The 22,767-nt window shown below is 33.7% G+C and overlaps 4 protein-coding genes across 10 annotated transcripts; 2 read left to right on the top strand and 2 right to left on the bottom strand.

Annotated features, from left to right (window-relative positions):
- Nucleotides 1-815: 815 nt before the first annotated feature.
- Nucleotides 816-2,546, bottom strand: LOC133313235 (xyloglucan 6-xylosyltransferase 2-like). Its single transcript, XM_061514577.1, has one exon. The coding sequence runs from the start codon at nucleotides 2,455-2,457 to the stop codon at nucleotides 1,102-1,104; it is 1,356 nt and encodes a 451-aa protein (XP_061370561.1). The 5' UTR covers nucleotides 2,458-2,546; the 3' UTR covers nucleotides 816-1,101.
- Nucleotides 2,547-7,540: 4,994 nt separating this feature from the next.
- LOC133313248 (translocator protein homolog) lies at nucleotides 7,541-8,041 on the bottom strand. The gene has a single exon (XM_061514593.1). It carries the CDS (start codon nucleotides 8,039-8,041, stop codon nucleotides 7,541-7,543), a length of 501 nt encoding a protein of 166 aa, XP_061370577.1.
- A 5,439-nt stretch (nucleotides 8,042-13,480) lies between these two features.
- Nucleotides 13,481-22,618, top strand: LOC133313239 (heat shock factor-binding protein). Of its 2 annotated transcripts, XM_061514584.1 has the most exons (6): nucleotides 13,481-13,585; nucleotides 14,390-14,443; nucleotides 14,818-14,841; nucleotides 14,943-14,985; nucleotides 15,270-15,362; nucleotides 22,605-22,618. In XM_061514584.1, the coding sequence occupies exons 1-6, from the start codon at nucleotides 13,583-13,585 to the stop codon at nucleotides 22,616-22,618; spliced, it is 231 nt and encodes a 76-aa protein (XP_061370568.1). In that variant the 5' UTR covers nucleotides 13,481-13,582. The 2 variants fall into 2 exon arrangements, with proteins under 2 accessions (XP_061370568.1, XP_061370567.1); XM_061514583.1 differs by lacking the exon at nucleotides 22,605-22,618 and having other exon boundaries at nucleotides 15,270-15,667.
- Nucleotides 17,080-20,121, top strand: LOC133313252 (protein SICKLE-like). Of its 6 annotated transcripts, none has more exons than XM_061514602.1 (5): nucleotides 17,080-17,326; nucleotides 17,399-17,606; nucleotides 17,784-17,888; nucleotides 18,029-18,101; nucleotides 19,426-20,121. In XM_061514602.1, the coding sequence occupies exons 2-5, from the start codon at nucleotides 17,576-17,578 to the stop codon at nucleotides 19,484-19,486; spliced, it is 270 nt and encodes an 89-aa protein (XP_061370586.1). In that variant the 5' UTR covers nucleotides 17,080-17,326; nucleotides 17,399-17,575; the 3' UTR covers nucleotides 19,487-20,121. The 6 variants fall into 6 exon arrangements, with proteins under 6 accessions (XP_061370586.1, XP_061370583.1, XP_061370584.1 ...); XM_061514599.1 differs by having other exon boundaries at nucleotides 17,784-18,101; nucleotides 19,426-19,579; nucleotides 19,678-20,121; XM_061514600.1 differs by having other exon boundaries at nucleotides 17,784-18,101; nucleotides 19,426-19,587; nucleotides 19,678-20,121.
- Nucleotides 22,619-22,767: the final 149 nt, after the last annotated feature.

Here is a 22,767-nt window from a genome sequence, read left to right as displayed (position 1 = left end):
GAAAGTTTACTATTTTTTTTAATATTATATATTTTCATTACAACATGAGGGACAAAACCATAATAGCCAAATCACAAGGACCTATAGTGATTTATCTCTCAAATTGTCATGCATTGCAATTCTGAAGATCTTCCATTAATGATTAAAATACATGAAACACTGGGCTCTTTTCCTGGTTATCAGTAACTGAAGCCGAGAATAGTTATTGTCATTGCACCATAGCTAGAATGTAAAATCAATCGAATACTAAGACCGGTCTATTGTTTTTGAGTTTAACTTATGACATTTGGCTAGTTTATGTTGCACTACGTTTGCCAATATTAATATACATGCTGTTAAGTGCCCAATCCAAAAAATGAAAACAAAACTAACGGAACAGAACTATAGAAGAGTGTCTGCTTTATAAGATGATGGAAAGGTGAGAAGCTCGGATTTGGATTCACTGCATCCTACATAATCTTTCTCCAAAGCCAATTCAAACCGTCCATACATAATCCTGCAGATTAATATGTCAACATCTGTAACATAGGAATTACAGAATCATTAGACTATTAGAAGGTGGATGGATATGATGATCTTTAACGGATGCTTTTTCCATCTCCTTGACATTAAAAGCTCTGTCTATCTTAAGTTGTCGTTCTTGCTAACCATAATTGACAAGAAATCTTTCCTAATCAGACATTCCTTCCGTCATGACCCTTCAACCGAAACGAGCAAAGACATAGCAAGCACAACAAACTTACCCAAAAATAAATAAGGGAATTAATCTCTATTTCTCATCAATTTATCCACAAAATGGACAAACAGAACAGGGTCCGGGAAAGATACAGATGAGGAGGGTACTTGTTCTTTTCAAAAATCAATACAATAAATTGATATACTAAAACAATGATAGGCAAAAGCAAAATAAATTAAAGATTACAACTTTGCAACACTATCATGATGAATAGCAACTAGCAACAATTCCATATTTGGCATCTATTATAGCGGGCAGGCAGATGAACCAATAGAGTGGTAGGAAGTAGGAACCAATATCAACAACAACTATTAAAGTAGAAGCTAATCATCATTAACCTCCAAAAACCACCATCATAATAATCCTCAAGAAGAAGAAAGCTTGGTAGCTTTAAAAGCTGGATGAAGCAATCCAAGCTCATCGTTAGTATTATCAAGAGGATTCTCAGTCTCATTCCTCACTCTCTTCACCCTACGACTAGCAAGTGACTTATGGGTAAACCCATACATCTGCAAAATCTGATTGTCCCCAAAATTGTAAGCACGGTCCATCTGTTTCAAGCACCTCTCAACAGGGTAATCCCCAAACTTACCACAAGGCTTGCAACCCACAAAGTGAGTAACAAGTGGCCACCTATGATCCCCAAGACCAGGGTGATAATTCTCAATCATCTCCTCATAACGATCCACCAAAATCCCCCAATAACCATGCAAGTAATAACCATTCTCAAGGTAAACCTTGTCACCCCATTTCTCTCTCCCAGTTGCCAATAGATAAACCATTGCAGATTGATCATCAGCTTCAAAAACCGGTCTATTCTTAAGCTCCCTAGTGAGAACTTTCCCAGCCTCATCCCTTATCTTCCCTTTGGGTCCCATGGGAGCCCAAGCATCAAGAATGTCCAAAGACCATTGACAGTTTCTCAGAAGAAAACTACCAGTGTTCAAACCAATCCAATTCTTCTCATCATACACCATCTCATTCCACCCGTGCAACACAAAGTTGTGATCTTTGTAACGTTCCCAAGGCACCTCAAAAGCCATGTCGGTGAACATAGCGTCACTGTCCATCCACCATAGGAACTCAACCTCAGGGTGAGAAAGCAAAAGCTTACGAATCAATGGAAGCTTAGCCCAAAACCCTGCCATTTCCGCATCCAAAAGTGCCATGTTGTAGAAAACCTCAATCCCATGAAGCCTGCAATAATCAACCTTGTTCTTAATCGCCTTCAGCAAGTAATGGTCCCCAACCGGGTTTTCACACGGTTTGGGCGATGACCCGGTTACCAGAAGAACCCGGGGTTTATTTGACCCGATGAAATTCGGGTAATCCGGGTTGTTTTTTAGCCACGATTGGCGCTGTTGGTCCCAATCGGAGATCTTCGGGCCGAGGGTGTAAGGAGTGTTGGCATCGCGCTTTTCGTCTTCGCCGGCGTCTTCGTCGACGAGGATCTTCGATAGATCGAAGGTGGCGTAGTTGTTGTTGGATTGGGTTGTTGTCGGGTCGGGTTGGGATTCTTCGAGGACGCGGCGGGCGCGGGCGGAGGAGAGGTGGTGGCGTATCTCGTTGAAGTCTTGTTCGGGTGTGCCGAACTTGCCGGCGCCGATTGTGCCGCGGAGGACGACGACGGTGAGGAAGAGACAGACGAAGGTGACGCCGCTGTGGCGGCACGCCCTCTGGATCTGACGGCCTCGCCGAGTTCCGAGGCACCGCTGCAGCATTGTCTGAGTTGACTCGGCCCCGACACGAACGAACTCGATTACTCAGAAGTCAGAAGGACACTTGTGTTGTGATGCCAATTATGCGAAATGTGTGATGTAATAATGTGAGAGAGTGAACGCCTAATCGCGTTAGTTATGATCGTAGAATTTGCGGCATATTTTAGGGCTTTTTATTTCCCTGGACGGCTCTGTCGGTGAACGATTGTCACGTTAATACCTCCTGATACCTTAAAGAGTTTGGTGATTGTCATTTTAGATGACATAAATTATGTCATTTCAGAAAAAAGATAGACACAGAAATCATGAAAGAGAGAAAGTGTGTGTTTTTTAATTTAAAATTCAAATTGTTTGTGTCTGTACTTCTTTTGAAATGACATAACTTTCTGTCATTTAAAATAACAAACATTCTTCCTTACATTAAATTAAAATTATTATTTTGTTTTTTTATTGAAGAAAAATATATGTTAAATGTTTTAAACGTTTTTTAGTTTATATATTAAAAGGATTGCTATATCAAATATCTTGTTACATGATCATATTTCTACGCATACAACAGAGAAGAGAGAAAAAATCAAAATATGAGGCCTATGTATAAAGTTGTTTGGTTGAAGAGATCTGAAAATTTTTCCATACAAATGAACTTGGCAATCCAAAAAGTCATTGTTTGGTAGAGAGATTTATTGAAGTTCCCCATCTATGCTATTTGCATAGCATTTCTCCATTTGGTCATAGAAAGCCAGTCATTGTTACTATTCAGAATCTGAAGTTGGTGGTGGTTTTAAGTGGATAGCTGGGTAAATTGGAAAATGACAAAATAAAACAGACTAAGATACCCTCTGATTCTTGAAGACAGATGATAGATATTATCTTCAGCGCTCGTCTTTGTTTGAGTGCAGAAGCTTATCTTACATGGACCACACGCACAACAAATTTTGTCCCTTATCATAAATCTCATTTCGCAGATGTTTACAAATGGGATTTACAGGAGCATTGAACATAGAGCAACTGTCAACTCAAAGAACGAGAGGATTTCCATTGCTGCATTTAACTGGCCTGAAATGAACACAATTGCTGGTCCAGTATCAAGCCTTGGTATTCCTGAAAGACCTGCAATGGATTCCATTCACGCGAGCAGCAACAATAATCATACATGGATGTCATCAGGATCCAAAACAATCATTTTTTGAACCTGAAATGTATTTACTGACTTTGCCTGAGAATGAAAGATTATTCATGTACACAGAATGATTATGCCATCAAATATGTATTCTTCAAATAGTTGTATGAAGTGTGCCCCCAACTTGTAGTTTTTGTATTTAATATTCGTTACTGAATGCATAGTGTGTTTTTGTTTATAATATTTAAATGCAGTTCGTAATACTAACTATCTCTATTCATGAGTCGCTTTGCATCATAAATAATATATGTATTGTATGAAAATCTATATTTTCGTAAGTATAATAATTATATAATGATACTTCACGCCATCAAATTCAATGATACTTCACGCCATCAAAATGACTCTGGAACAAATAAAAAGTTATTGAGATACCACCAAGGTTACAATATAAAATATATTGAACATTATGGCATGTCCAGAGGAAGCATATTTGAAATGAAGTTGTTTTAGGAGCTCCAAATGACACAATGCAATGTAAACATATAATTTATTTCTGATATAACATACACAAACTTGAGTGATTTTTCACATCTTTACAAGTGACAAGCTTTCAGCAGGGATATTTTTACATCTTCACACAGGGATATTTTCGTAATTGTCACTTATTTCTCCATCTATATTTTACCTCAAATCAAACATAGACTTTATAAATCTTACCTAATTTGCCCGGTAAATTTTTTTCCAACCAAACAACTTTTTGTTACATTTTCCTACCAAACTCACTTTCCAACCATTTCCCTATCAATTATATTTCCCTAGTATTCAAAAAATTTCCCCTCAACCAAACGCCCCCTAATTGTATGTGTAGGAATATCATGTTACATTATGTAACATGATATTTGATTTACTCTAAGAAGATTTTGTGTTTGTTCTTTTAAAAAACATAAAATTGTGTCCCTTATTTTTATAAAGTAGAATTGTGTCCTTTTAAATAAGAAAGAGATACACCATGGAAATAATAGAGGGGAAAATAAGTATTTTTAATTTAAATTTTAAATAAAAATACTAGTTTTATTTAAAATAATCATCCTTTAAAATGACAAATATTTTTTCAGAAAAATATTTCATTGCCTCTTCAGCAATTTTAAAATGAAATCATTTTGTTATTTGGGGAGAAAAATATAGGGAATTTATTAAAATTTATAATATAATTGGAAAGAAAAATTTTTAAAATACCATTTATTTTTTATCCTATATCGAAAAATGATGTTGTTTAAAATTATAGGAGATAATTTTATTTGTTGTGACAGGAGAAATATTACCCTTAAAATAATGGTTTTAATGTTTGTAAAGTGAATGTAGATAAGTTATCTACATTCGCGCCAAAACGACGTCGTTTTGGATTGAAAAATTAAAAAATTATAATGGAAAATACTATTATAACCCTGAAATAAATTATAATTACAAAAATACCTTGATTTCCGCCTCAAAATGACGTCGTTTTGAGCTCAATGTAGATAAGTTATCTACATTGACTACAGAAAAGCGAACCCTAAAATAATATGTCCTAACATTTTTAAAATTTAAAATATATGTGTATGCGTATATGCATATTTTTTTTAATGTGTTGAAAAACAAAAATCTTTAGGTGGTGTTTGGTTGGGAGCTTTTCAGCGGATATCTATGTTTTTCAAGTATGGCTTTTAGAAACATCATGTTTGTTTCAACGTATTTTCACCAAAAACTCATCTATCCAATTTGTATGGATTTATGAGAAACATAGATATCCGCACTGTTTAGAAACTCAATTTGAAGGTGGGATTTTTCAGAAAACCGGTTATCTGGTTTTTAATGCACTGTTGATTTCATAAAGTTACCTAATTTTCCCAGTAAAGTTTTTCCCCACCAAACAACTTTTTTTTACATTTTTCTACCTATCTCATTTTATCTATCTTTCCAATCATTTCTATATCTATTACATTTCTCTACTATTCCAAAAAAATTTCCTCAACCAAACACTCCTGCGTCAAACCTAGCTAAACAATTTGGCATTAATTGACGGAGTACGTGACATGTATCACTATAATATGCTAAGTTGTTTGCGATGGTTGAACAATACAGATAAGAATGGCGTGGCCATGTGGATTTTATTGTGGTCCGGAACCACCATTTTTTAGGTGATTCCTTAGTGTAAATAGAAGTGTAAAATTAAAAAAAAAAAAAAAATAGCAGTGGTAAAATGGGGAAAAAAATTAGTATTGTGAGAGGGAGTACCAAATCAGTAGGTGATCCTGGAGCATATTAAATATTTCCCAAATTCAAATAATTTTACGTTATTTATTGTTTGAATGTCATGCCAGCCTACGATTTCAAATAATTTCTTTAATATCAGCAGGGATAATGGGTAAAAAAACCTAACAGTGGATTATGGAGTTCACTCTAAAATATTGACGGCCAACATATTGTTGTTTTTATAGCTCTTTGATAGAATTTTTTTAATTTGAAAGGATTTTGTGATCACTATTTATTCATGAAATCCTATTTACATTTCTAATTTTTATCTCCAACTCATCACTATTGCATCTCATAATTAAACTTGCATTTTGTATGTTTTGTATTATTCTTAATTAACTAACTAAATTTATTTCAAAAGTTTTTCTGTTCAAAACTAAAATTTACTCACTCTCTCGATCTATTCGATATTAGTATATCATTTGTATAAATTGCATAAAAAAAAAACATTGAAGCTGATTGTTCTTAGATATGTTCAGTTACGGAAAATATAGGAATTTTAAATAAAAATGGATTCTCTCATGTTTTAATTAACATGATCAAGGATGATGATTTTATGACCATTTATCCTCATATTTTTTTTTTATATCTTCTTTTATCATCATTGATTCACGTTTGTATAATTATAATTTTTCAACATGATATAATAATGTTAGTTAACAAATGAGAGAATTCACTCCAATCCCATTTAAATATATCTTTACTTTATAGATAAAGATATGTTTAGAAAACAATGACGAATTTTTATCAAAACTTGTTATCATGAACGGGACAAACAAAATAGATTATTATCCCGAGATAATTTCCTCTCTTTTTAATTTGTCTTTTGAAACATATAAAGTTCGTCATAAAATTAGTACCTCTCACTATATCAGATTCCTTTTATATTTTGAAATAAAAATAAAAATAGTAAGTGTAAGTTAAACTAGGATTATCAAATTTCTTACATCAACTTGGTAAGAAATGTACACCAGAGGATCGAATTCACATGAAAAAACAGATCAAAAGTAAAAGATTATCTATTTACAACTCTAAATTAAATGGAATTCTAAATTCACGGCTGGAATCCCTGAAACCAATAGTGCCAAACATAGTTGACTATATATTTCCAATTCTAAATTAAGAGTTTAATCCTCTAAAAACAAATTTGCCGATTCTATGAATATAGTCCACTTAAATGACTGAATTGTTTTAAGTATTAAAAAACGTTTTGCTATAAGTGTTCTTAAACACTTTTTAAGGAATAAAAAAATAACAATTATTAAACAAAAAGTAATATTTCTTTAATTCCTAAAATATTAAATATTTTACTTTTTAATACTTTCATTTATTTATTTTTGAATAAACCACAGATATCTTCATGGGAGACAATCATGTTCGGGACGAGTTTATGATTAAAGCTTTAAATCCCTCCCAAATATTATAATGATGTGCGGAAGATCGAACATGTGCTCTCATCCCTATCTGCTCAGCTATCATGCATCAACTATGTTAACATCTTTGATTATTTTTTATTTTTTTTATTTCTTAACAAGTATCTACCGGCTTGCTAACAAAAACACTAATAAAAATTACACATTTTTTTCTTCCTCAAACAAACCCGCATCATTGGTAATCTAAATCTAAGTGGGTATTAATTCCCATAAAGTTAATAACTATACAAAAATGTAATCAAAGAAAGATTAGCTTGAAGCTAATAAGAGTAAGATATGCAGCCCATACCAGACATGGTTTGGCCAGATCTTTAGCAAAAGGGTTGACCTTTTTAAACCTCAAATAACACAGAAAGAGGGTACCAAAATTCACAAGGCAAGAAACCGAAGCAAGCCAATATGCACTCATAACAAGCACAAGGGGGTGCCACACAATGCTTAGAGAGACTTGAGCTACGTAGAGAGACAATGCATCTGATTCCCCTTGAAACCCTCCATCAGCCCAAACTAGCCAAGCCGCGAGACCCATGAAGAAAGATGACCCTAACGTGGCCAAGTGAATGAACCAAAGTGGTGCAAACCAAAAGGGCTTGACCAAGCTACGGTACTTGCGACCTGAACCAAATAGGATGATTATGGTCAATGTGAGGATGAGAGGGACTGCAATACCTACAGCTAGGGAACGTAGTGCTCTCTTGGCTTGTGCTTTCTTTGTTTCATTCACGGTTTGAGAAGCCATGGATTTTTTTGATTTTTTTTTTTTGGTGGGGTGGTGGAAGAGGAGATGAAAGTAGAGAAGAGTCAAAACAATTTTAATGAGAGAGATTAAATCGTTAAACTAGTGTTTTGGAGCAAAATTAGGAGAGTGTTAAATTAAGAATTTGGTATTGATTAGATACATGGTAAGTAATGATAGGAACTAATATATATGGTTAATTATCCATTGAGTATATTGTGTTCCTTTTTTAAGTCAACGATTTTTAAGGAAAGGAAAATTTTAGTAACTTACTTGAATGAATTAAATCATTGGAGACTTGGAGTGTTTTATTATTATTATTATTATTATTATTGAAGGGTATTGATCAGTGATCACACCGGGTGAGGTGCAAAAAAATGCAAGCCAGTACATGAAGGAGTACTTGAAAACATGTTCATTGTTTGGAATATTGGGAATTGTTACGAAGATATCAACCTACCTCCACCAAAATCTTCATTCAATCCAACCTCTCAAGTTCAAGTGACAAAATAATATAACTCTTTATTGAATGTTTTTGTTGCCACCAGATTACACGTGTGATGATAAAAAGGGTCCATCACAGTACTTTTCAATCTTTCTACGGAAAACATGTCAACATATTAACATTCAGCATAGGAGCATCACCGACTTTAAGCAATTTGAAACCAAAATAGATTTTAGGGGCAAGGATTTTGGAAAAAGATTCTCAAAATAAATTTGTTTAAAGTTGAACTTGTCGAGGGTTAGGAATGTTAAGGGTTAGGAAGTGGAATTGAAATTTGTTTGGTACATGTGGGTAAATTTTAAATTTTGGGAATTGGAAATTGGAAATTTTATTTATCTATATTGGGGAAGGTTATATTTACATATTTTTTATTTAGAAACTACACTAAGTATGACCAGTCATACTTCAATCAAAAGTGTATAACTGGTCATACTTAGTGTAGTTTGTAAAAAAAATTTGTAAACAGATCATTTCCCGTCTATATTTAATATAAAGACTGTAAAACTTTTTCCTGTAAAATCAATTTCCCAGGATTTTATTTTCTGAAGCAGATTCTCATTTCAGAATACCATCAGTTACAAAATTTCCAAACTTTTTTCGGACAAAAATTACCTTGTTGAATTTTCCAAATCTTCTTCCATTTTGCTCCGTTTTCTCAATCTCAAGTCTGTTTTGTTTCCATGGAGTTTCAGCTTCAGGTCTCAAGGCATAGCCGATCCATTATAATATATCTTATAATGAAGATATATAATTGAGCCACACAAGAATATTAATAATGATATAGGAAAATGACAAGAAGATATATGAGCCATGAAGAAAGATAGCAATTGATCAAAAGTAACAAAGAATAATAAGAGCAAAAATAATATCAACGGCAACAAACCATAAATAATATTCAAGAGAAACTTAATGTCACAAACCATGGTAAAAGAATATATATATAAATAAATAAATAAATATATATATATATATATATATATATATATATATATATATATATATATATATCAAGTCCAACAAAGTATCAAAGCATTGCTAAATTTAACAAGTTCAGCATCAAGTCCAAAAGAAAATTCAAGATCCAAAATTCAATGCATAAAGCTAAATCATTTCCATATTTAATTATAGTTTTAGGACTTAGATCTAATTGTAATGATATTTGTGACTTGCATTACATGAGCCAAAAATATTTTTCAAATAGCATAATTTCAAAGTTCTTGAAATTCTTGGATAAATTTTTCAAAAAATAGATGGAAAATGGTTTAACATGTTTTCAACTTATAAACATTTTTCCAAGTACATATGCTTACAATGTTAGAAAGGTTTTAAAATTGAAAGGAATGCATTTTTAAATAAAATAGGTCTGCTGTAATGATATATCTAAATATGAAAAATGACATATATGGATATGCATATTGGCATACTACCCTGTCGTATATTCATATATGCATATCGGCATACGACTTTACCATATATTTGGATACGCATATCAGGATATAACCTTGTCTTATATCCGAATACCCATATTAGGATACGACCCTGTTATATATCCGGATACGAGGGGTTGATGTATCCATATATACCTCGACATATATCCGAATATATTATGCCAATAGGCCTATTTTACTTCTAGAAAGTGTTCCAATGATTATATTTTGTTGGAGACTTATAAATACTCACCCCCAACGGCTCTAAACAATTTTCGATACTTTTGAATCATTAGTTGAGTCTTTCTTCATAGATTTCATTAATCATACACTTGCATAACACATATTTGATCCTTTGAGCTTATCTTGTCATAAATAATATACCTATAGTTCTTCAATTTGCGTTATTTACTCTTTAAGGGTGTTTATACAATTCTGAACGCATTCTCTATTGTATTCTTGAGTTAATGGGTAGTGAGACCCTCAGTAATTGAGAAGCAACCCGTCACCTATGAAATTTTGGGAAAAGTTTGAAAATTGTCAAATACCTATAAATTTGGTAGAAGTTGTAAGGTTGCCAAGTACTCAAAAACTTGGTGGACCATAGAGTGCCACGTGGCCACATTACAAACACTTATAGTTGTGAAAAAAATTGTGAAGGGACAACATAAAAAGCAAAGGTACAAAAGCAAGCCAAACCACAATCCAATTAGAAGAAATTCGCAGGCTGGAAATATGAAACAACAAATATGTATTCTCAAAACACAAATATCACAATCTGTTGACCGGAGTATACTCCATACATCTTGGCATTCTAACTTCGCAGACTACAAAGCTGGGGGCTTTGTTCTAGTTCGACCGAATGGCCCTGCCCAGCTAGCTCAAATAGCTGCCCGGCAAGACCATCATCACTGAGCAGGTAGATCACATGACTCCCTTACACATGTATCCCTCATGCTCCCCACGCATGCATGACCTTTTGCACGTCATGGGTCATGTAGCCTCACACATAGTGGGACCCACAAGACTGGAAACGGTTATGACATCACACTTTGTGCATTTAGAGGGAATCTCCAACTTTTATATAAAGGGACCTTAGCTCCCTCACTAACCATCTTCTCTATTCGCTCTCCATTGTTGTTACTTTGCTGAATCTTCACCTCGACCATATTCGTACCCCGAAAACACCTCCCCCCCATTGTACCCTCAATTCATCTGAAGTTAGTATGGAGATACCTCAGAGCTTTGGTCCATACCATGACTTTCGTCATCTCCATCATATCAACATACTTCATCTTTTTGGGAAACAAATCCATACCTTCATACTTTGATTCAGTTCAAGTATTAAGATACCTCCCCAAATTAGTTGTTCGCTTGAACTAAGAAACATGTGTGATCATATAGCAACCTAACTATTCATATTTAGAGAAAAATAAAATAAGGATGGTTGGTTGTTAACTTTTTGCCGTGACATCTCCCAAAACATTTAAAGGCAATCCACTACATAAGTTTGCTATAGAGTTGATTCGACAAAAATCATCGAATCATCTGCAAACATAAGATGAGACTTCCTAAGCCCACTTCTACTAACCTTAATGGGTTCCATGTTCCAGCCTCCACACAATAAACAATGAGGTGAGATAGTTTCTCTATGCAAAAGACAAAAATGTAGGAGAAATAATATTCCTTTGTTGTATGCCTCTTTTTTTTTTTTGAAAGCCCCTTTGTTGTATGCCTCTGCTAGGACATATGCCTTAAAACTTCGCTCTATTAATCAAAATTGAAGCTTTACTTGTAGTAATGGATGTCGTAATAACATTAGTCATGCATTGGGTGGATATCAATACCTAACTAGGTTGACTCAGTTATATTTTAATCTAGTCATAGAAATTGAAATAAAAATAAACTAAGTAAAAAATATTAAATAAACCTAAAGAATCTAAGGTTTAATTGGTTTTAATTTTTGTTTAATTTAGATCATATTTGACTATAATGTTTAGATTTAAAATTAAAGCTACATAGAAAGTTAAAGAAAATATATCGACATAAAATGGGAGCAAGCACAAAACAAACACTTTGTATCATTTTATAAAGTAATTGTTATATGAATCAAGTTGGATTAGGAATTAAAGTTTTAACACATTTTTAAATGGGTCGAAAATGTTATTATTGTGGGTTGTATGAGATTGAGGCAATACTCGTGAATTCACATTTTAATTCAAACCTATAAATACTTCTATCCATAAGGGTAAAGGAACTTCCAACCCCATCAATCTATGTCTTCAATTAAAAATATATCTTTATCCATTTATGCAAATAAATAAATAATAAAGAATTTATATATATGTACGATTTATGTAAAAGTTTTTTTTTTATTTCATTACTCTATTTATTCCTTTGATGTGAGTTAGGTCTCGGTATTCCGACAATTTGAGTGGTAAAAAAAATGTGCAAAAGTATGAGACTAATATTGAGTCGAGCAGGAACAATTATCCAATTGTGATCTCAAAGGCCATCTTCAGAATTGGAATCTTTGCTCTTTTGATGGTGTATTCATCTTAGAGCTCATATTGCCACTTGAGTCAATTCTTAGTATCAATGTAAAAGAATTCTAAACGAACATTCACCATTATTTTAATATATCATTCTTTATTATTTTTATATCAATTACTGAAAAATGAAATAATAATATGCTAAAATATTAATATAATTTCATTTATGCTCTCTATATATACTAATTTAAATCTTAAATAAAGAATTATTTTGAAGCATTGCCCATGTAAAACATTTTACACAATTATTCAATCCCAACTCTTTAATACATTTAATTACGGGGATTAGATATTATGTCTATTTTACCTACTCTTTTTTAATATCATTAGATCAAAATTTCAAGAGAAGACATAAAGGGTGAAAGATGTTGAAAAGGAATAGATAGGGTAGCATTAGAAAAAATATAGGCATAATATCGCATCCCTTAATTATATTAAGAATTACCTAAAATATTAAATTTATTAAAATAATAGGATATTATGCCTATTTTTTATGCTCATTTTATCTACTTCTTTCCAATATCAATAGATCACAATCTTAATTTAATAGTGTTGAAGATAAATAGATAAAGTAGAGATCAAAAAATAAGCACAGTTTCATGTATTAAATAATGTAACAACATGATACATGTGTAACACTTATTATTACTTCGTATCAAATTAACCGATACATATATGTCCCAAATTATAAAGTGGATTCTCCACTTTGAATAAAGGAAAATACTACTCTCATTTTACATGAGGTAGTTATCTCTTTTTCTCTCACTTTGAAAATTGTGCCTCTTCTTTTTTCTTTTTCTTTTAAATAGCGAGCCTCTGTAACATGAGAGAACTACTCTATGTTACACGACAATAATATTACGCTTGAATAAATTGGAAAGCAAAAGTATAACCGAGACAAATTTCAGCTTAATGAGCTTTATTTACCCTTTTTCTTTTCTTGATACTCAAGGCGACAAAAATTCCCTATAAACTAAAAAAGGCATAAAAAATTAGAAATCCGCCAACACGAGTGTCTCCTTTTTGCAATAAACAAGTCACGACGGTGGATCACTCCAACATGGTAAGTGGTATTTCCTCCTCTTCCTTCTTCTTCTTCTTCTTTATTTTACTGTTTGGTAGATGAGAAAACGCCAGAAAATCGAAATGGGGGCAATTTCAGTTCAGAAAACCAAAACCCTAGGTACTAGATCTGGACCGAAATGGGGTTTTTTTATTTTTATTGGTGTTTCCTACTCTGAGTACCGAAATAGTTGAATTCGTGATTCCAGTGCCACTTTCGTCGTTTTCGTTGAGGATTAACGGGTTTCTATTAGAGTGCATTGATGTTTGCAACCAAATTACAGCATTGCTGTCGAAGTTTAGCAGTTAGTACCTGACAGTAAATAACGCCCTTGTTTGATTTTGGAAGTTCATGTTTTGGTTGATGTTGCTGTAATAACTCTCATTGTATTCATAACAATATGTATATGATTGTAGATACCCAAGAACAAGGGTCATAATGTTATGGTCTTTTAGACATTAGACTCATTAAGCAGTGCCTGAGACATCATGGATATTATATTCAGTTTGATTTTAATATGCTCACTCGATGCTTATGAAGTTGATAAAATAATGTAGTGGAAAGCTGAATCTTGTTCTGTCTAAACTCTGTTCTTGTTAACTGCCCGTATATGGATCATATCCTCTTCACATTTTTCTGTGTTTGTGTAACAAACGTGGCCACAAGTGGGTGTTTAATTGAAATAGAATGAATTGTTATGTCCATCATTTTTATTTTATGAAACTAGCTGTCTTGACAGTGGGATATTTAGTACTGTTACCAGCATTATGCTATGCGGCATCTCACTGTTTTTTCTTTCGGCAGGATGGACATGATGCAGTAGACACTAAACAGAGCACTGCTGATATGACAGTTTTTGTGAGTACCTAACAAATTTCTATTTTCTTCTCTACAATCGATAGACAAATAAATGTTTGCAAGCTATAGACTCTGATTAAGTGTATAATAAAAATACGACTTGTATATGATTTAAGATGATCATAAGGTGTTTTGCTTATCAAAGTGAAAAGTTCTGCAGTTATAACCACATTTTGATTGGTGCCCCCTGGTATTGTTATCTACTGAATATATGCTGAGGCTACTCTGTGTCTAAGGTAAAAAGGAAAGAGGCTCTTATACCATGCGTAGTTTTTTGTAGTTGATCTAACAATAAATGAATTGATAAATTCATCCCGTATCTCTCAAGGAATTTATTGCAGTATGTTTCCTAATTGAATTGCCGCTCCTTGCAGGTACAAAATCTTCTTCAGCAGATGGTAAGTTTGTTGTTGGGAATGATTGTGAAAAAATTTCATTTCATACTGTTGAAACTACATTCCACAGTTTTATCATGTTCAATTCCATAAATAATTTGCAGCAAAGCAGGTTCCAGACAATGTCAAACTCCATCATCTCAAAGAATATCCTTTGCTCTAAATTTTTAGTAATTTATTGTCACATTCTACTGGGGGAAATTATGTCAGATAGATAGCATACAGTCTTTATTTTATTTTTTATTTTTTTCTCCAAATGGAATGGGGAGGGGGTTGGCTTTGAATATCCACTCTAAAAAAAAGGGTGCTGAGAGGGAATTTTTTATTAATATTTATTTATTTTAGGGGGTTGTCCAATATTGTGACTACTTTAGTTTTATGTGAATGATAACGAACAACTTTGGTTATTGATTTTCTTAACTCCAATGCACTTGATGAGATGGGCAGCAGGATAGAGGAATTGGAGCAGAGCATCAATGAACTCCGAGCAGAAATGGGAGTGGAGAGTTCACCATCTCCTTTGGTCACCGAGAGGGAGAAGAGTCCCTCGAGTGAGTCGAAGCCCGAGATAGAAAACACAACTGAAAATGCCAGCGAATGATTCAGCATAGACTGTTGTTAGCGTTTGGCATGGTTCGTATCAAACAATATTGGTTGATGTGTTGTTTCCCTCTATTGCCCATAATTTTCTTTTTCAAAAAATAAATAAATTGAGGAATGGTCTAAATATTTGTCAACAACATCTTTGTTGCTATAGAAACTTGTTTCTTGTATACACCGAATTATGAATTATCTCCCCTTTTACAGATTATAGTGCTCAGAAGATTCAGATTCCTCTATAATTGCTGGATTGTATCTTTTGTTTTGTGCTATTATTTAAATTGTGATTGCGTCAAGTATGATGTTCTTTGACAGCTTGCGAGAGAGTTGTTTTAAGTTATTTGGCGTTGAATGTATTTGTATTTAAAATCCCACTATGCTATCATATGAATCAGAATTGTGGCACGGTAATACCTCAAATTGAGGATGTAGAATAGAAATTAATAGCTAAAATGTAACATTTGATTATAAGGCTTGAGTGTACTTTTGAATGTACAGTTTTGGTTCTTTGATTTTTTTTTTTCTTTCGATTTTTTAAAGTGAAAATGGCTTCATCTATCAACTTGTCGACTAATTATTAGTATGAATTAGTACTTGGCTAACCATTTATTATATTTAACTTTTTTATTTTAAATTTAATTTATTATATAAGAATATTTAAATAAATTAAAGAAAAAATCAGAAAAAAAAAAGTCATCTCAATGAAGTGTCATGTCATGATCTCTTGATCTGTTCCCAAATTTTGTTTCATTATTTTTTTAAAGGAAAAAATATTTATCCTATAATAAAAAAAAAATTATTCAGTAACTCTATGATGATATTATTTTGGGATTTAAGAAACAAAATTTATTTTAAAAGTTTAACTTTTTCTTTGTATAATGATTTGTATGAAAAAATCTTATATTTTTTTTTTTTTCAAATCTTAAAACAGTGTCATCTTGAATCATTGTAAAAATAAATTAAAAAAAGTTATTTAGAGAAGGAAATAATTTAGAATAAGTAATTTGAAAACCGTTTCTAAGTTATGCTTTTGAGAACAATTTTCAACAAAATTTTGTTGAGTGATAATGTTTGCCTAATTTTAAGAAATCTTAGGCTTCTTAAGGCCCCAGCCCTCCTCTGCGTATATTGGGAGATATTTTAGAAATGAGGTTTCCTTTCTTCGTTTAACAATATTACAAAAAAAAATTTTACACACAATATTTTGTGGGATCCACATGTTTTGAAGAAAAAAATAAAAGTTACGGCACGCAAAACGAATCTCTATAACATAACACAATCATTTTTCCTACAACATAACTCTTATAAAACCCTTTAGGTGACGTTTGATTGAGGAGAAATTTTTTGAATACTAGAAAAATGTAATTGATAGGAAAATAGTAAAAAAGTGAGAAAAAGTGAGATAGATAAGAAAATGTAAAAAAAAATTGTTTGGTGGAAAAAAATTTACTGAGAAAATTAAGTAACTTTTTTAAAATCTATGTTTGGCTGTAAGTAATATATAGATGGAAAAATGCGTGCGAGTTTACAAAATTAACCCTCACCTTATAAATTTTTTTTGAAAAGGAAGACACCCGTTACCCTACCCGTAACGTACGTCCATAAACTTTTGTAAAAAAAGGAAGTTTGTGTTGCCAACGACCATTTCAGAGCTGTGTTTGGAAATAAGCTTGTTTGTGTTTCCGCTTCTCAAGCATGACAAGATTTTCGTCGACATAGCACTCCAGACAGTCAGTGAAGGCATACAAGCAAGGTTTTAAGAACTGCCTTTGCATGGCACCGTTGTTACCAAGTTAGGGTTCGACTTCCATTGACGCACCGGAAGGAAAGAAAGGGCATGTTATATGCTTGCAATTGTTTTATAAAAATTGGTCCACCATCACAAGAGGTATGCTCATCTTTTTTTTCCCCTGTATACCATTGCTGTGGGTGTTGAACAAATAAAATATAATAATTACAGGTTTTGGAGCTGATGAATTTGATATAACAGACCCGAAGGAGGAAAAGAAGATGATATTTTTCTTCAAATAGGTTGTACTTCTTTATCAGTATTGCTTCCTTATTTTCTGTGGTGGTGCTGGTGTATGTGCAAGACAATATAGAAAGAGGGTGGGGATATGGAATTTCAGCAGGTACAATGTTGATTGCAGTTGCTGTGTTGCATTGTGGTACGCCATTCTATACATTTAAGAGGCCATGGCCAACGAGAAGTTATTAGTTTGCTTTTGATTTTGCTGTTCTCATGCCATTTACGAGCACGGTTTAAAGCTGCCGTTTGTGAATAATGTGTGATGGCTGTTATCCATATTGTGACTTGTGGGTTTAATTGCTTTTTGGATTCTTAGGTTGCATGGAGGATTCCGAGCAAAGGAAGAAAAGGCTGAAAGAAATGCGCTCGCAAGCTGATCAAGCTGAAGTTTCTGGTGGTATTGAAGGTTCTGGGGTGCCTGGTATTCTCTCAAATCCCCTGATTAAAGCTCCTTCCACTACGCCATCATGGGATAAATCATATGCTGCTCCAAGATTTGACTATTATACAGATCCAATGAGTGCATTCTCTTCTAACAAAAGGAGCAATGCCAATATCCAGGTTGCACAGGAATATTTCCCACCTCCAAATTTTGGTGGTTCTCCAATGGCGCAATTTTCATCACCACATCCAGGTACTGATATGTCTATCTGTTACTGTTCACTTGACTTCGGTATCCTTTAATCTGAGATGATTAATAAGGAACTAAGCAGACATTGCTGACCATTAGAGTCCTTATAGATTCATGTAGCATTAAGCTACTAAATGTAACGTATGCTGGTGTTACTAATATTACATCTATGCATACTGGAATAAGGACTTTAGCCCTTCCCTTCTAACTACTTTTCAGTACAGGGTAAACTGTTATTTTTTACCCCTTCAAATACTAAGTTTTCATCGATTTAGTTGTCAGAAGATTATTTACTTCAATTGACTACAATCTACATCTAAAATTTGACCCAATTAAGAAGGAAATCAGGTTTAAGAGACAAAAATTTACTGTTGAAGTTGGGGACAAACTGCTCCAGCCAATTGCACCAAGAAACAACAAAGTTTGCATATCCCCAGAATCTTTTCCCTCCTCATTTATGTGTCTTATTTTCATTAATTAATTAAATTTTTGAACATGTATATTTCCTTCTTTCTTTCTAGATTTCTATGACATAAGATTCCTAGCTGTTCTAATGGGTTTTTTTCCCTTTTTTTTAAAAAAAAAAAAATCTCTACTTGTATGAGCAATTGAGCATAATATATGAAACATTTGTTCCTACATGCTTACAATATATTGTCTGTGCCAACAGCTTGTGCTGATAGAGTAGTGAGAGTATTTAAGTTGGATGATGGTTCAAGTAAAAGTTTCAAGTATGTGAATTTCAAGAGCCTGTTGATACATATACATATAATCTTAATCTCAATCATATTCCATGTGTATAAATTTTATTCTCTTAACTCATTTGTAGGTTTCATATAATTAATTTGCCTGTTGGAAGTCATCCAACGGCAGTTACATTTTTTGATGATGCATCCTCCATTGTTGTGGCATCTAATATGCTCTCTGGTTGTTCATTATACATGTATGGAGAAGAGAAACCTAAAACTTCTGAAAATCAGCCACAAACAAAGCTTCCTCTCCCTGATATTAAGTGGGAAAATCAGCATTTAATTTGTAGTATTTTTTAGTACCCTATTTTCCTTGTGGTTTTTATTTGGAACTTATTATTTCCTTTGGGTTTTCGTTGACTGAGTTTGGGATAGAAACCTTTCTCTTGGTGATCTGTCTGGTTTTAAATGTCCTGGAGCATCATGAAACCCAGCTGGAGGTTTCTCTATATTGTCATTTACTTTTATCTATTTCCAAGTTGTCTGCAATAATTGTACTTTTGATTTCTGCCTTGGACATTTTGCTTTGCCATTATATTATCCAATCTTAATGTCACGAAATTTTACCTTACTTGCAGCATCTTCAGTTTCAAGAAGTCAATCAGATGTTGTGAGGATCATGAGTCCTCCATTTGGTGATCATGTAGAGGATAAGCTGGTCAATTGGAGAGGACTATTCGTTATTGTCATTAAAGCTAATTGGTTGAAATTCAAGAAGAAAAGATAAATGATGTGATATAGTCATGTGGAATGTTCTTTTTCTTTTTTTAATTTATTAGATGCTTTGCTGTACTTTTTTTATTTATTTTCCATTTTCATGGACTTTGCAGATTGTTTCTGACTCAATGAGAGCATCTTCAAAGAAGAAAATAAACGGAACATATGTGTGGTCATTCAGGGACACCATTCCAAAAGCTGGGAACCGCTTAGACTCAATGACAACTATAGAAAGTCCTTGTGTTGCTTCAGAAGGATCGGCTGATACCACACAAATGAGATCAAGCATAGAGAATGTTCCAATGCATGGGCTATATGATTCAAATAGATCTGATGAATCCTTGGATCAGTCAGGAATACCAGGAAAACACCATCTTGGGGTCAACATAATATGATGAGGGGGTGTGAATCAAGATAATATCCACTTGGGGTCAATGGAATCTCTCTGTTTTTTTTTTACATTGTGGTCAAACAATTCTGTATTTGCTTGCTGTTTTCAATACATGTAAAGGAGTCTGTAAAATAGTGAGGGGGTGTGAAGATATTATGTATCCACTTTGTGGTTTTTTTTAGTTCATCATGATTAATAAAATAGAAGATTTACGAGTCTCCTGATTCTCCCTTATTTTTACCTGAATCTGTTTCATTATATTCATGTAAAAAAAGAGAAGTTTGATAAATGGAACAAGCATTGTGGTAATTGATAATGATAATGTACTAAACTTTGAGGTGTGACATACAAAGTAAACCAATCTTACACGGTTCAATGACTCATGAAATAGCTTTCACACTAACATATGTTTCATACAATCTATTCTGCACTTGTACATCAACTACCTTCCCACTACACAAATACAAATGAATACTCCTCAACGTGTTCCATTCACTGCTTTCAGTCATCAATCATAAATTCATCTAAACTATGTTTGTGCCCATCATTGCATGCTCTGTCATATAACTCAGTGATGATGATGGATGTCAAACAATGCCCAACCTTTCATGTTGATTTCGAGTAGCCTTCAACATCACTTGCATCTTTTCCATCCCTGCAAGCTAAAAAGGTATGTAGCATATATTATATTAGACACATCCCTGATAGCCAACAAAGTTACCATCCCTTGGAAATTGTCAAATAAAGCAGCTCAGAAATTTGATACAATCGAAATTGCAAAAATCTATCATGTAAACACCAGTCAGAAATGCATAAAGCCACCTTTTCTCATTCATTTGATCTCTTTTCCACAAAGACTGTCATATTAAGTGATGACCAAAAGAGACAGAACCAAGAGTATAATGACCAAACATATAAGATCCCAACTCTTATTGGTTTTTTAAGGCTGCACACATATGAAAACATTGTCTTTAACTGAAAAGTGATTACTGATAACCCTTCAAATATAAGACATTGGCTTACTTAAATGCCTAATAATATCTGTATCCTTATATTATATCTCTCAAACTATAGAACTGAAGTTGATAAAGTGAAGAATCAATTGGAAATTGGGGCAAATATATGGTAGCACTGATATGCGCATGAGGCAATTAAAAGAACTTATTAACCAGAATTCTCAAACCTCAAGAAACCCATACAAACATCTATAGAAAGAAACAGCATCAAAGAGGTAACTAAATAATCTCCACAATAAATCACCTTAAACTATACTATACAACTATAAAGCATCCAAGCCTTTTCAAACCCACTAAAATTTACCAAACCTCCAATGATAATGGTGTACATACTGGATCAAAACAGATGCAGAACTACGATAAGGTTGCATATACATAAATCAGCAATTATATATGTATGCTATTACTAGATACCAACAAAATTGGACGATTAAACTTACCATTACAGTAGGAGTTAGGGAACTGCTGACCAATGTACTGGTAAAGGAGGATGCCTTTGCAGGAACAAAACCAAATTGGTCAACTTCACCAAAAAATACTGTGTTTCCTGTGGGGCCTTGTATCGGAACTCAGTTGGCCTCATAATAGACATCGCTCAATGCCAATCAGTTATGGCTAATACAAAAAATACTCCAAGAGTCAGTGTGGTATATATGACTCTAACACAGCAATGTGTATCCACTTGTAACAAGCATTGTGTTTGCAACATGTATTAAGTAAACAACCCACACCAAAACGTAACACATAGAAAGTGTTATCAAAATATCCATATTGGACCAAAAAACACTGCTGTCTATTATCAGATGTAATCAGACAACAACCTAGACACCAGGCACCGCCGAGCACCATCGCTGCACTGCATGAAGATGTCCGTTAAATTGCTATCTTTACCCAGTTTCACAGCAACGTGAAGTATCTGAGGTATAGTTAGATCTTCAAAATTTTCAAGCTCATTCACAATAGACATACGCCTGTTGCTTCCAGCTTGCTGCTGTTGAAAGCACGAAACCAACTTGTCCATGATATCGGTAGTTTTCTGGTAATTTTGGGAAATACCCTTCATGACACCAACAGCTTCTACAACTACAGGATCAGGGGTCCTTTGTCTTTTCTTTCCCTTTTGCACATTAACTGCAGATGCAGATGCTGTTTCGATTGGGTTTTCAGTTGCAATATCAGGACTGCAGGATCCTGGAGGGGTGCCGGTATGTAGTCTCCCGTAAGCTCTAGGTAGTCATCAAAGCCAATTCCACTCTCATCAATAAAAGCATGGTCTCGTTCCACACGGTTAACTGATTCTTGTGGGCATTCTGCATTGCGACCACTAGCCACATCCTTGCCAAATATAGTCCGCAAAGCATCATAGTGAGGGAAAGGCTTGTTGTATAAACCCTTTGCAGTAGGGTGACTCTGCACAAAAGATACATGTTCTGCATTATATATAGTACAAAAGGATATGAAATGGTTATAAATAATGCAATGCTTTAAAATTAGATAAATCACCTTCACCCAATCATCGAATATTTCCTTCTCCACTTCAATCATTTTTTTTTGCATCATTCCATCCAAAGCCGCTTCCCCCGTTTCCTCCAACCATACCATGTATAGCATTATATTGTTTTTTCAGCAACTTCACCCTCAAAGTGATGTGAAGAATTGACCAAAGGGTACAACCAGGGATCCTCTGGTGCATCATCTTTTCCACAGCACTAGAATATCCAGCTTTAAAGCCGTTATCTCCCTTCCAACATGTTCCAAGCTCTTATAGACATTCAACGAGGACCTTATCCTCTTGT

The sequence above is a fragment of the Gastrolobium bilobum genome, unplaced genomic scaffold (genome assembly GCF_033153095.1).
Source record: "Gastrolobium bilobum isolate Gb01-03AN ecotype WA unplaced genomic scaffold, APGP_CSIRO_Gbil_v1 utg3862, whole genome shotgun sequence".
In the NCBI taxonomy this organism is placed as follows: Eukaryota; Viridiplantae; Streptophyta; class Magnoliopsida; order Fabales; family Fabaceae; genus Gastrolobium; species Gastrolobium bilobum.
Note: the sequence above shows the minus strand (reverse complement) of the source record. Positions and strands in the feature narration are given on the sequence as shown.